The 14,183-nt window shown below is 34.7% G+C and overlaps 1 protein-coding gene across 1 annotated transcript; it reads right to left on the reverse strand.

Annotated features, from left to right (window-relative positions):
• Positions 1–6,644: 6,644 nt before the first annotated feature.
• On the reverse strand, positions 6,645–13,826 carry LOC116189109. Its single transcript, XM_031518642.1, has 8 exons — positions 13,658–13,826; positions 10,046–10,186; positions 8,872–9,156; positions 8,617–8,727; positions 8,336–8,449; positions 8,027–8,137; positions 7,357–7,531; positions 6,645–6,895 (listed from the first exon to the last, which is right to left on the reverse strand). The coding sequence occupies exons 1-7, from the start codon at positions 13,730–13,732 to the stop codon at positions 7,364–7,366; spliced, it is 1,005 nt and encodes a 334-aa protein (XP_031374502.1). The 5' UTR covers positions 13,733–13,826; the 3' UTR covers positions 6,645–6,895; positions 7,357–7,363.
• Positions 13,827–14,183: the final 357 nt, after the last annotated feature.

Consider the following 14,183-nt stretch of genomic DNA (forward strand, 5'->3'; position numbering starts at 1 on the left):
AATCCCACACCGGTTAACATGCATAATACCCCTCCTCCCCAAGCCTATATATATGTGTAAATATATGTGGCAGTGTATGCGTATGTATGTGATATATATGTATACATACACATATATGTGTGAACGTGTATAATTGCAGGGAAATTCAAGTTTATTGTTCGACTTGAATTAATTCTACTAGTCTAATAATTTCAGGTGTCGCACCGGTGTTTCCTTCGAGAGTTGATCGCTAGCACTGCCAATATCGAAGATCCATCAATAAAGTTGGTGTGGATACTTGTAGAGGTGTCACACTTGGGACGCTCAGTTGACAATTTAAAATTTCAGGTACACTTTAGTTACTCCTATTCTTCTAGTAGGTTTTGGGATATAGTTTTAGAGGTAGGAAATTTTGAATGTCTCCTTATACTACTTTTTTGTAGACCCTGTGAAACTAGCAAGGTGATGATGCTGAGGATATTCCAATGGATGACAGGCTATCTGATGGTTATGAAAGTGAAGATTTGGAGTCATTGGATGGCGATTCAAATGAGGGACAAGATAAGTTTCCAATGTACAGTGCTGATGCCAACCAAAATTTGGAAATTACTATTGGAATGGAGTTCGAAAATCTTGAGGTCTTCAAGATGGCTGTCAGAAACATGAACATTGAAATGGGGAGGAAAGTTGATTTTATGAAAAATGATAAGGCTATAGTGAGAGCATACTATGTAGAGAAGAAGGGCGAAGATGGCTGCTAATGGAAAATATATTGTGGTTTGAATAAGAAGACAAACAACTATTAAGTGATGACATATGATTCTTTGCACACTTGTGCAAGAAGGATCGAAAATAAGTTGGCAACAAGGGAGTGGGTTACAAAGAAGTTAATTCCCAAATTAAGGACCCAGCCAAACATGTCTGCACAGCAGGTGTTTGACTTCTTCATTCACACTTACCAAGTGAAGTTGCATGATGCAATGGTTTACAGGGCTGTCAAGCTGGCCAAACAAAAGTGTGAAGATGAAGAAAAAGAGCAGTATGCAACGCTGAAAGATTATGGACATGAGCTATTAAGATCCAACCCTGGTTCGACTATATTCTTCCAAGTTCAACCACAGACACATGAGTTTTAGAGGCTATACATTTGCTCAGAAGCATGTAAGAGAGGCTTCCTAGAAGCTGTAGACCCATCATTGGGTTAGATGGATGCTTCCTAAAGGGTTATTCTGGTAGGCAACCTCTTTCTGCAATAAGCCAGGATGGAAACAATGGATTCTTTGTGATTGCACATGCTGTAGTTGAAGTCGAGTGCATAGAAAGTAGGAAGTGGTTTCTTCAGAACGTCATATCAGATGTAGGAGATCCAATAGAGAAGAAATACACTTTCATTTCTGACATGCAAAAGGTGAGTTCAATTATTGTGTATTAGATTGTTGCATCACTTAGATCCCTTAAAATAGTCATGAAATGAGTGTTTTTGAACATTGCAAGGGTTGGATGCTGCCATGAAAGAAATATGTGATGGTGCACCCCACAAATTTTGTAGTAGGCATATTTGGGCAAACCTGAACAAGCATGCAAAGTGCAATGGTGGTGAACTGCTGAGAGCATTCTGGAGTTGTGCCAAAGCAACAACCCCAGTTGAAGCAATGCATGAAAGCTCTTCAAAGAATCAACCCAACAGCTGCAGAGTATCTACAGAAAATTGATCCTAGCAGATGGACAAGGTCAACTTTTGATACTCACTGTAAAAGTGATGCATTAACCAGCATTATGTGTAAACAATTCAACAACTGTTGAAAGTGAGGGGTAAACCAATATTGATGTTGCTTGAAGGGGTGAGAGAGTAAATCACAAGGAAGAAGATAAGATGTCAGACTCTATTGGCCAGATACAATGGATTTCTTTGCCCCAAAGTTCAGGCAAGGTTGGAGGAGCACAAGAAGAACTCTAATGGTTGGATTCCATCGTGGTCAGGGGATTCTCACATGTCATAATTTGATGTAACATGCCCACCTTACTCTAAGTTTGTTGTTGATATAAAGGCGCATGCATGTTCTTGTCAAGTGTGGGACTTGACTAGCATCCCTTGCAAGCATGCCATTGCTGCCATGCTGTACAACAACCAGAGGCCAAAGGAGTTTGTCAATCCTCTCTTAAGGAAAGAGGTCAGACAAAAGCTTATAAACCCTTCATACATCTTGTCAGTGGCTAAGATTACTGGGAGAGGACTCCTCATGATCCTATCATTCCTCCAAAGATTAAGAAACAACTAGGAAGACCCAAGAAGCAGAGGAAGAAGGTTACAGAGGAGAGAGCTAACCCTCACAAGTTAAAGATGAAGTCCAATGATCCAAGGTGTGGCAGGTGTGGAGAAATGGGGCACACCAAGAAAATATGTACTGGACAACCAGCTGCTAAGGGGAAAAAGGACAAGCATGGTGCTTCTACTTCAGGTGGCGCTTCGAGTGGTTCTAGGCAAGCTGAAACAGAGAATGTGAATATTCAACTGGAAAGGAATGACAGTATGGAAGTTACACCATAAAAAATGAATATATTACAAAAATCTATTCTACCCCAACCATCACAGCCATCTCAGTATGGTCTATCCACAACACAGTCATCACAGGTACTTTTGCTTTCATTTGTACATTTCCATTTGTCTAAATGTTGTCACTAATGGACTCTCATTAATATCATGTATAGGTTCCTCAGATGGGCACATTTGCTGAGACCTCCTTTTTCCAACCAATGACAGCCCCTGTGGTGAGACCCCCTGTAGTGAGGCCCCCTCCAGTCAGGCCCCCTCACACTTCTATCACAGCACACACCATGGAAGCTGTAAGTTCAGGAACTGCTGCTAGGTTTTCAGCATATTTCCAACCAATGGGACCTCCACCTAACTAAACTGCAGATTGCAGAGGCTCATCTACCACATTTTGGGAACAATCAATGGAAACAAAGCTTGGTTTTGTTATGTTTGTTCCAAAATGATATTGATTGGCTCCATTTTGGGTTGGATACATGTTAGATTGCCAAAGATATTGCCTCAAATATTGCCTCTGTCTGTACTTTTTGTGTAGCTACTTTGGCAAAGTAACATGTACAATCTCTTGTAAAAAATTATCTATAATAGTAATATAGTCATTTTTGTAATTCCATTTTATTTTGGCAAGTTTTTTCCTTCATTTAACTTCATGCTTCTGCAACCCATCTGTTTCAATCCATCTAGTAGACCAACATGGCTTTGTTCAGTTGCGGGAAGGAGGAAAGAAGGCAGGAGTTCAGTTCAATTTGTAAAAAAAATGGTGCATGGATTAAAATGATGTAGCATATGGAAGGCAGGGGTGTTCGGTTTGTTTGAAAATAACATAGGGACTAATTTGAAGTAGCACAAGGACCACATTAATGTATCAATTTTCACCATTTAACATCGTCAACAGTCATACTTAACGATAGGACCAAATTGATGTGGCAGGGGACCAAACTGATGTTGCATTGGGACCTGATACACCACACAAGGACCAAATTGATGTAATTTCATCACTCAAGGACTAAATCGATGTAATGCAGAGACTAAATTGATGTAACGATAACTAAATTGATTTAACGAGAACTAATTTGATGTAACGAGGGACTAATTTGATGTAATGCATGGACCAAATTGATGTAACAGGCACTAAATTGATGTAGCGAGAGACTGAATTGATATATCGAGGGACGAAATTGATGCAAAAGTGCAAAGTCGGGGACGAAATTGATGCAAAAAATAAGTCAATGACGAAATTGATGCAACTTGCGAAAGACAGGGACGAAATTGCCTATTACATTTTTCTAAAATATACTTCATCCAAATCGATTAGAAAATGTGAGCCATTGAATATAAGATCAATTTCGTAAATTTACTTTCTCACTTACCTCTCAATCCACATTTTTATCCTAAAAGTTCTCCTTTCTCTCTTACTTCTCTTTTCTTGATAGGCTCTCTCACACTTCTCTACTGCATAACTTCCCAAAATTTTCGGTTTTTTAATGTTTAATTATTCTAACTCTCAAAATCAAGTTTTTATATTTCGATGAGGCAGAGTATAGTGTTCTGAGTAATTAAGGCTAATGAAAAAATTACAATGCAATATAAAAGTTGAACATAAGAAAAAAATTTGTTTAATAAATTTTCGCGCGTAGTACATCTAGTACTAATGTATAAAAGGATAGATAATCCTTTATGTCTCATTTTTATGTTCCCAAAACAGTTATAGGAGACATATTTTAGTTTTTATAATCAATAGATGCATTTTAAAATGGTAAACTTACAAACAATAGCTACTCATTTTCTCAAGCGCTCTCTCTTCCCCATTTTGTCTCCCCATTCTCTCTCTCTTCTCCTCTCTCTCCCGTGAGTCTCTTTCCATTTATTTCTTACTTTAGTTACGTATTAATTAATATATTTCTAATAAAAAGTTTTTTGTTCTTAAAAAATAAATTTACTCACATTTGTTTATATTTAAAATCAGCACATAGCATGGATGATGCCTTAATTTCAATATAAAAAGATTTACTAAGGGTAGTTTTGTAAAATCACGATAACAGTAACTATTCAGAGAAAAAAGACACTTTTGGTCCTCAATCTTTGACACTTCTATAATTTTCGTCCTAAACTTATTATTTTTTTCTTTTTATCATTCTCATTTTCAACCTTTTGCTTTTTTGTCATTATAATCCTACCGTCCATTTTTCCATAAAAGATGTTTTCCGTCCAAAATATATTTTTTTATCATTATACTTTTTGACACATTTTAAAAACATCAAAATTGAAAAAAAAAAACCAAAGAAAAGGCAATGAAGATAAAGAGGGGAACGGTCCCGACAATTAGAAAATGTGTTTTTTGCTGGAAAAGTGGATGGTATGACTAAAGTGACAAAAGAATGAAAAGTTGAAAACAAGATTTACAAAGAAATAGTTTTAGGATGAAAATGATAAGATCGTCAAAAATTAAGAATCAAAAGTGTCTTTTTCTTTTCAGAGAATATCAAATTTAATTTTCCTCTATATGGTTGAGTAGATACTGAAAGTGGATCCCATTTTGCCTTGAGATATTATAAAGGAGACACATGAACCTCGAATAAAAATTATAATGTTAAATAAAGGGACATGGAAGTCCCATTGACGAGGAACGAACCAAATGCCTCATGGTTTCAGTGTCACTGCACCAAATTTCCTTCCTCATTGAATGGTGATTTTTTGTTCTATGTGAACCCTGATATCCGGAAGTCTAATTGGGCTTCGACTAGTTCAGTCGAGCCAAATCGGTCCACTAAGAAGTGAAGTTCTCCAAGCGTGAACTTTCTGCATTTGCAAGGACCCAAACCTAAAACCTTGCTTAAATAGAATAAGTGCCGACCTGTTTGAACCAACTAATAAAATATTTATATGTACCTTTTAATAAAATATTTATATGTACTATGCCACTAATTTTGGTAATTGTGTCATGTAATTTCCTGATATGTATATATATAATATAAATGTATGTTAAATCTGTGTGTAGGAGTCAGCTCTCCAAACCATCACTACTAGCTCCGCTCAGTGACCCCCTCATTCAAGCTCTCTTCCGTTTCTCTCTCCCCAATCCCTCTCTCTCTTTGTCGGTATTGGTCGCAGCTCAGCTAACTGCCTTCTTCGCCGTGTCCGTTTCGTCTTCTTCCTCTTCTAATCTCCCTCCCTTCACTTCGTCTCCTTCCACACGTACACTCTCTCTCACTAGCTCTCCCTGTCAAGCTTGCATTGCATGCACAATATTGCCCCGTGGCCTTCAAGCTCTCCTATCTCTAATCTCTCTGTACTTTTGCTTTGCAGGTCAGAGCCGTTTGGCTATTGCTGGGCGGAAATGGACTGCTTGACAGACCCAACTTCTAGGTATAGGCTGGATCTCCCAAACCGTAAAGAGTTACGTGGCTCATAACTATCAACGGAAACCTTATATAAAGGGCTGTTGACCTTATCAAAAGAGGGTATAGCGCAGTGACCCAAGTTCTCACCCATTGATCTAGAGGTTGCAGGTTCGATACTTAGTGGGATTATCCAACCCCATTTATTAATTATTTAGAATTTTTCTTTCACTGTATTAGGCCCTGAATCTCTTTTGTAACCCAAAAAAGGGTTGTTAAATAGGCTTGGTTTCACGTCATTTGGAGCTCGTTTGGTCTTCCAAATTGGGCCCGAAATCCAAGTGTCCAAGCGGACCCGGGATTCGTGCGATTGAACTTACGGGACTCTAGGGATAGTACATGTTTGGATGAGTTACGAGGCCTATAATATACCAAATCAAACCTAACTCAGAGCCCCTCGATGAGGGCTCAGGCCTGTCTTGATTTGATACAAAATAGATTTGTGACCTCCCCACGGAAGATAGGTCATGGCTAGGCATCTGTCCTAAGTTCGGTTTTCGTGTCCTAAAAGCCTGGTTCGTCCCTCTTGGGTGTAAACCAATCTCAAAACATAATTTCCCAGTTCAATATGGAAAATTAATATATGACAGACAAAACCCACTCGTAAGTCTAATCATCGGAAAAACCGTGCCACACCTACTAACCCGCTGTATGGGATATTGCTAAAAATCGAGTGTTAACGTATAATGTGAAATCAAACATATCAAAACATAAAAGAATTTAAAAGAACCATGTATTGAAAATTAGCGCACATGAAATGAGTAGCAAATGCAACATCTATATGGAATCCTTCTAATCTGTTTTACATTTATGAATTTCTACTTAGGTGAAAGATGAGAGTCTTTAAACAAACCAAGTCAAGTTCATTAGTTTATTAATAGTTCTACAATAACACTAAAATGGAAAAAAGGCATATATGCATCCAACTGCTGTAGTAGCTTGAAGAGGCCACGCGTGCGTACTTAACCTGCAATTCAAGAAATCATGTGAAACTCAAAGTTAGATTTTCGATGTAGGCTAGGCATGCAGTTAAAATGATAAAAAAAAAAGATGATTTCTTTAAATGTGTATAGAACCACCACAAAAAATGTCGCATATATCGTAGTCATAGTGAAAAAAGAAATCAAATTTTGCGAAAACCAAAAAGAAAACGTAAATTAGAAAATGGTGTTTTCTACTACCATTACAATTTGCCAACATATATAGTACTTTCTATTGAAAAGTATAGCACCTCTATTCAAATGCATAGTAATTTGAAAAATTCATAGGCAAAGTAATATGCATTTGATTAGAAGTACTACACATTTTAATAGAAAGTACTACATTATTACGGTTACGAATTGTCACAATATATAAATCCCTAGAAAATAGCATTAGCTATCAAAAGTAAGCAGCACAAAGAAGAGATTTGGTAAGGAAATAACTAACTCAATATTTAGTATTGCACTTTCTTGAAATAGTTGAGGAGATTATTATATGACTCTTCTAGGAACTTCACAGGATCTCCTTGAGGCGGTTCTTCATCTTGCTTGAGGGAAATGCTGCTTTTCAGTTTTTTACATTGTGATGATTCTCCCGCCTTAGTATGGGATTCTAGTCCAAGCTGAAGAAGCAAATTACATATAAGGTCATCAAGGCTCATTAGATTACGCAATCTCACAACATCAGTGATTCAACATGCAACATCATAGGTTAAGGCTCATTTGTCGGATCGAAAGTACGTCTTTTAAATTTGTATAAGAGAGTATAAATCAACGGTTTCAAAATTGAGTTATATAACTGTCTTATCCAATAATATGGTATGCATTATGCTCTTTCCATCTGAATATCCACAGATTACTACAATGATCACTGCAAAATGGTATGCACTTTTTGTTCGCCCATTGTATCCCATGGTATTGTCATATGCAACGGATGTATAAAATAATTTCTCAAATAATATTGGTTAAGATTATCATATAATTTAGGAAAGTGTAAGATATTCAGACACAAAACTAAAAGGATATATCTAAACCAATGACCTTTATCCTAAAAGTATATATTAAGGATCACGAATTCCCTTCCAATTAACATGTTTAAAGTGGATTGCATAACACACCTGAGGGAGATCATTCAAGTATTGTCCTTTAGGATAAGCTTCAAACATCATGAAATTGACTACCTCCTTGACCGATCGAAATGTCTTCTTGGACATCTCGTGAGTATAGTACTGTCATTAAAGAGGTAGAAATTTCAATAATAAATCAAGCCATCTTGAGATATTTCTTCTCATTAAAAACCGAAATGAACTTACCTCTGACATTGTAATCATTTTCTTTGGAATCACGGTAAATACCGGATGACTTAGACAATTATTATGAATGCCAATAATAACTAAAAAAAATAATGGAGGCACCAAAAAGCTTACCAGATCAGATTTACCGTTAGTGCGCACTTTGCACTCAATTTTCCATCCTGCTAATCTCTCAAAAAAGGAAAATTGTGATATCCTTCTACTACCATGGGAAGCAATCACTGTTAGCTGTCAAATAAATATAGAAAACTATTATACCAGGAAAATCATATAAGCTTCAAATTTAGGCAAAACGGATCTGCCAAAATATTTCTATTTAACTTATTGATTACATCATATGAGAGACACTCGAAGTAAAATAAATAAATAAATAAATGTAGTTTAAAGGTAGCTACCTCATCCAAATTAATATCAAAACCATCAGGAAGTTCAAAGGAGGTACAAATTTCCCCCATCAATTGGGTTGGCATTTTTTTCTTTCTCTGATGCGGTGGTTGTGGCAGTAGCTGGACAAAATAATTATCACATCACTTGACATGTTTATAATTGATAATATCTTTGACTTATAAATTATTACTATAAATTATTTTAAAATAACCCCTTCTTTATGGGAAAATCATCTTTACCACATATATGCATATCACACTCACATCTTGATCTGAAGTTTTGTACGATGATATTGGATTTGGATTCGTCATCCTAGTACCATGGCTTGAACTTTTGTCCAATGATAGTAAGGTTTGACTCATCATACTTGTGTCTTGACTTGGACTCGTATATGAAGATCTTGGGGTTTGACTTATCCCATCAACATCTTGATCTGAAATCATGTCTGATGCAATGATCATATTCGTGTCTTGATCGGGAATCCTGTATGATGATATCGGGTCGGGACTAAGGATTTCACTTGTACTCTTCAACTGCGAGGCTGATTCCTGCATATCGACATAAAACTATATAAGAGCAGGATGCTTTTTAAGTTTATGTCATGCCATAAAATGATTATCGACACTAAAGATAAAAATGAGCATTGATAGATTTGACTCATATGGTGTAACTCCTATTAAAGAAAAGAGGTTTCTTCATATTACACATGTGTCTTTCGGTTTCTTCGTTTTTATATTAGTTAAATGCCTACTGTTAAAGGTTCAAGCATTTCACTAGATCAATTAAGAAAATATCTGAATAGTGGAATTTCTGCCTACCGTATAAGAGTGATAAGACAGGGCAAACTAAGAATGGGAACTTAGGTTACCAAGTTAGAATGTCGAGAGATTATAATTCTTTTTTGGATAAACTTTTTTTGGGGTAAACAAGAGATCATAATTCTTCGAATCATAATAGATTAAACAAAAATAGACTAGTATGAAAGCTTGACTCTTAAATAAATCTAAGACCTAAATCTCACGTCTTGCACTCAATTATGTCTTGACCTTGGTAGGCCTAGGGTACAGCGAAGCCAATTTTCTTTACCTTGGTAGGCCTAGGGTATAGCGAAGCCAATCTTGCATCTGGACTAGTGACACCCAGGGAGTGAATTTGTTGACTCCAACAAGAGAAATTTTAGATTTGGAAAATAAGTTGTAGAAACGATTAAGTGACTTAGGAGAGGACATGAAACATTCGGTTAAAAAAACTCCTTTTGAATCGTGCATTTGGATAATTTCAATCTCAACTGAATTATGGGAGAAAGTTAATAAGCTGCAAAATTTTCTGTGTGAAATACTATAATTAGTTCCGTAATCACAATTTTGAATAACTCCTTAGCAAGCTACCAAAAAAAAGAAAAATAATTGCTTAAGCAAGTCCTTTCGTCTAACTTGCCTTGACCATTTGTGTCAATACCGCAGATAATTGCATTAGTTGCATTTCTTGGGGATAATTGTTAATTTCCTCCAGAGGAGCATCGCGGTTATTCTCCATTAATGAATCATCCATAAAGTTTTGCGCTGCTAACTTTTCAACCTGTTCAACAGGCAAAGAACAGTCATGTACTGAAGATAGTCATTAAACAGCATAACACAATAGTAAACGCAATAGATCAAATAAATTAAATTGCACATGAGTTTAATGGGAACAAAATTAGCTAAATTCCTTGAAATTAATTATCTTCATTTATTAAGCTCGTAAGAATTCAATCTTATCCGATTACTAGCTTACTAACCCTTGGTCGATGATTACATGCTAACTCACCCCTCATTCTATGTATAAAAGAAATCAAATTTCAAATGGACTAAAAAATATCATGATTAATTTACAGTTATTTGGACTTTTTTTTTTTGAATGAATAGCAATATAATCGGTGGCTCACAATCTATATATATATATATATAGCTGTATTCCTATAATAAATAGGGTTATAAAAATAATTTTATATATAGTATAAGGTCTTAAAGGTAATGTCCAAATAAACAATTATAAATATATATACATTTAAGACTAAATCAGTCAATACATATTATACAAGCACATTCTTGATTTAAAATATATAATCCCAAAATTTATTTATAAAAAATACAATTTCTTAAAATAAATATCTATAAAAAAATTTCGACATAATTATTAACTAAAAGAAAATGCCACTATATGCAGTAAGTATGTTTAAATATTGAATACTTTTAAAATAGTAATAGATAAATTTATTTAAAAATGATTAAAAATAGATGATTTGCACTTCTTTTTTTACAAAATGTAGGGAGGTCATCTATCAGAGTTTTTTTAAATTCGATATTTAAGAAAATCTAATATGTTTTCTAAGTAATATCATTTTCTTCATCCATATTTGCTATTATAATTTCCAGTTATTCTAAATTTGTTATTGAATGTTTTCAATTTAAAAATATATATGATTTAATGAAAATTTCAATCGTGATATCAAAATTTTAAAAAATTCATCTAAAAATAATCAATAGCTTGTGCATTGCACTTGAAAAAAAGGCTAGTATTAAATAAATAAAAGATATGACAATCACATGTCCATCTTTCATCAATTTCATTTATGATTCTTTATGGAGAAGCTAATTAATTTAATACTATTAACATGAAACTACAACACGAGTTAATAAGGTTATGTATTAAGTGCTAACCTTCTAATCTACTAATATCATTGTAATGTGCAGGAATTTAACGATCTAAGAAATGGTATCTAATTGCATATTTGATCTCTAACAGTTAACCATCCATCAACAAAAGTAGAAAAAGTAACGGTTTTTTTCATTGGGCGGTATTATTGATCTTTACTTACGTTGTATAAAGGTAGAGTCATTTGAGAAAGAGAAAACTATAGTTTTGGCCCTCTAGCTTTAGTCGCTTTTCTATTTTTATTATTTTTCTAATTTTTTTTCTATTTTCATCCTTGGCCTTTCATTTTATTTCTCTTTTCATCCTTCCGTTTCTTTTTCCATTTTTTTTTGCTGACATGGAAGCCCCACGCTATGTCCTCGTTTCAAAGGAAAGAAGAAAAAAAGAGAGCATATATATATATATATAGGGTAAATTGCACTGGTGATCCAAAAAGTTTTACGAATATTTCAATATGGTACAAAATTTTTTTTTGCTACTTGATGGTACAACATGTTTCAAAGTTGTTTCAATATAATACAAACCGTCATCTCGCCATTGACGTCGTCAAACCGTCCTTTACAAGACTGTAAATTTTGCACCATTATATAACTTACGTAAAACATTTTGTACTATTAAGTTACAACTTCAAAACATTTTGCACTATCATGTAATGTCCCACAAAAACCGGTTTTGCACCATCAGCGTCGGCTTGACGGCGTCAATGGCGAAATGATGGTTTGTACTATACTGAAACAACTTTGAAACATTTTGTACCATCAAGTAGCAAAAAAAACTTTTTATACCATATTGAAATATTTATAAAATTTTTTGGATCACCAGTATAATTTACCCATATATATAGAGAGAGCAAACTTTGACCGTAATATATTCTTTATATATAAAAAAAAACCAAAAAAAAAAAAAAAGATATCCATCGGAGGCCGATGAGGATCTCGCTTCTGGAAATCACCATAACATAGTAGGAGAGCGGAAGTAAGTTGGGAACTAGGGTGAGACAGAGTATAATAGAGAGTCGGAAAGAGGAGAGAGAAGAAAGAAGTATCAGAGAAGCAGATCTCCGACAATTGACGCATGTAAATTTCAATCTCCTTGATTGTTTACGTTCATTTAAGAACAGGACCATCAATGTTGATCAATCCCTACACTAGAGTGGAGGAGAGGAATGATTCACTTTCTGGAGATCATACATTCAAAAATTAGTATGCATATTTGTACTTCAACAGAATATAGGATGTTCTTATATTAATAATTCATGCCATAAAAGATTCAAATAGATTCAACTCTAATTTCATATTTGTATGTCCTTATTAATGGTGAAAAGAGTGACCAACAAAAAATTTGGGGATTTTACTGGAACAACAGCATATAATAGAGATTTTTCAGTCCAACATATAGATTTAGAACCAATAGAGACATTCAAATTGACATTTAATCAAGGTTTTATTGGAACAAGACCCCAATTTTAGTGTTTAAGAAGAGAGAGAGAGAGAGAGAGAGAAAGTTGCGGAGAAGGAGTAATTTGCAGTCATTCTTTGAGGAGAATTGCAAAGGATGCGGCAGTTGCAGATAAGGAACAGACTGACATGGAACTGAGGCGGAAAATGCAAAGCCAATGCGGCTGATACTGGAAGAGGAAGCGCAGGGAGCACCGGAAGGGTCGTCGTTCTTCTTCATACCTCTCTGTGTCTAGCTCATCCGTTAGTTACGAGAATGAGCAAATCAATCGAAGAAGAAGAATAATTTTATATTCCGTAATACTTTTATAATATTAATATTTATTAATTTGCTGATTTTTCCTTGTTCAGAAAAGGATGTGATTTCATATCCCATTACGTGGCATCAAATCTTACTCCATGTCAACCAAGTAAACAGTAATCATAGTGGAAGGCTACACATAGAAATTTCGCGAAGGGTAAAGGACAAAAACGGAAAAGAAAATACAAAAATGATGAAAATAGAAAAGTTGCTAAACCTACGGGTTCAAAACCATACTTTTCCGTTTGAGAAAATGAACATCTACTTCAAAGCATTATTTGTTCCTATAAAATTGAATCGTAATTATCTTTACTTTTCTCGAACAGAAGGTAGTCAAATTGTTGATACGTGTGGACATTTCAACTTAGATTTCCAACAATTCAAATCTAAGGTATGGAAGAAGGAAATGAAATTAAAAATTGTACCCATCTAGACAACTCTTTATTGGTTGTCATAATAAATCTCGAGATTACTCCGATATAGAAAATTGGATTCGCGGCAAGAATCAATTTGATAAGAAAAACTATGCGTAAAAACTAAGGAATTATGTAGATTAACAACCAACTCTCCTAAGAGATTAGCATGGAGAAAACCTACCGATTTAGAGTCTGTCTCTTTATCTGAAGAGTGATTAGAAGCTCCATGATTTCGAGAAGAGGATGACCCTTCCATTAGATTATTTTCCAGTTGTAAGAACTCTCGTCCTCCATATCATTCAAATGAAAGATGTGTTTTTGGGGGGCTTAAAGGGTAGTATGGAAACTACTTGCTGTTCATGACCTTAAATTTATTCATTTAAGGAATTAAATTTTTTGGAAATGGTCAAGATATTTCACCAAATTAATGACTAAAAAAAGATGGCAATAAATACATGTATATTAAAATAATTTTTCTCTTTGAAATTATAAGGTCACCCTTCTTATATTCAATTGAATGGTAACTGGATTATTGAAAAAGTTATGACTGAAAGGTGAGTTATAAAATTGACAATTTTATAAGAAAATTGCCTTTAGATTCATACAAAACAAGGCCACGTCGCCAACATGCAGTGGCTAACCTTCTTCCAAAAGGGGAAAGAAATTAATTGCGATTAGTAAGACTAAACTGGATTTTCTGAAAACTT

The sequence above is a fragment of the Punica granatum genome, chromosome 8 (genome assembly GCF_007655135.1).
Source record: "Punica granatum isolate Tunisia-2019 chromosome 8, ASM765513v2, whole genome shotgun sequence".
NCBI classification, from domain to species: domain Eukaryota; kingdom Viridiplantae; phylum Streptophyta; class Magnoliopsida; order Myrtales; family Lythraceae; genus Punica; species Punica granatum.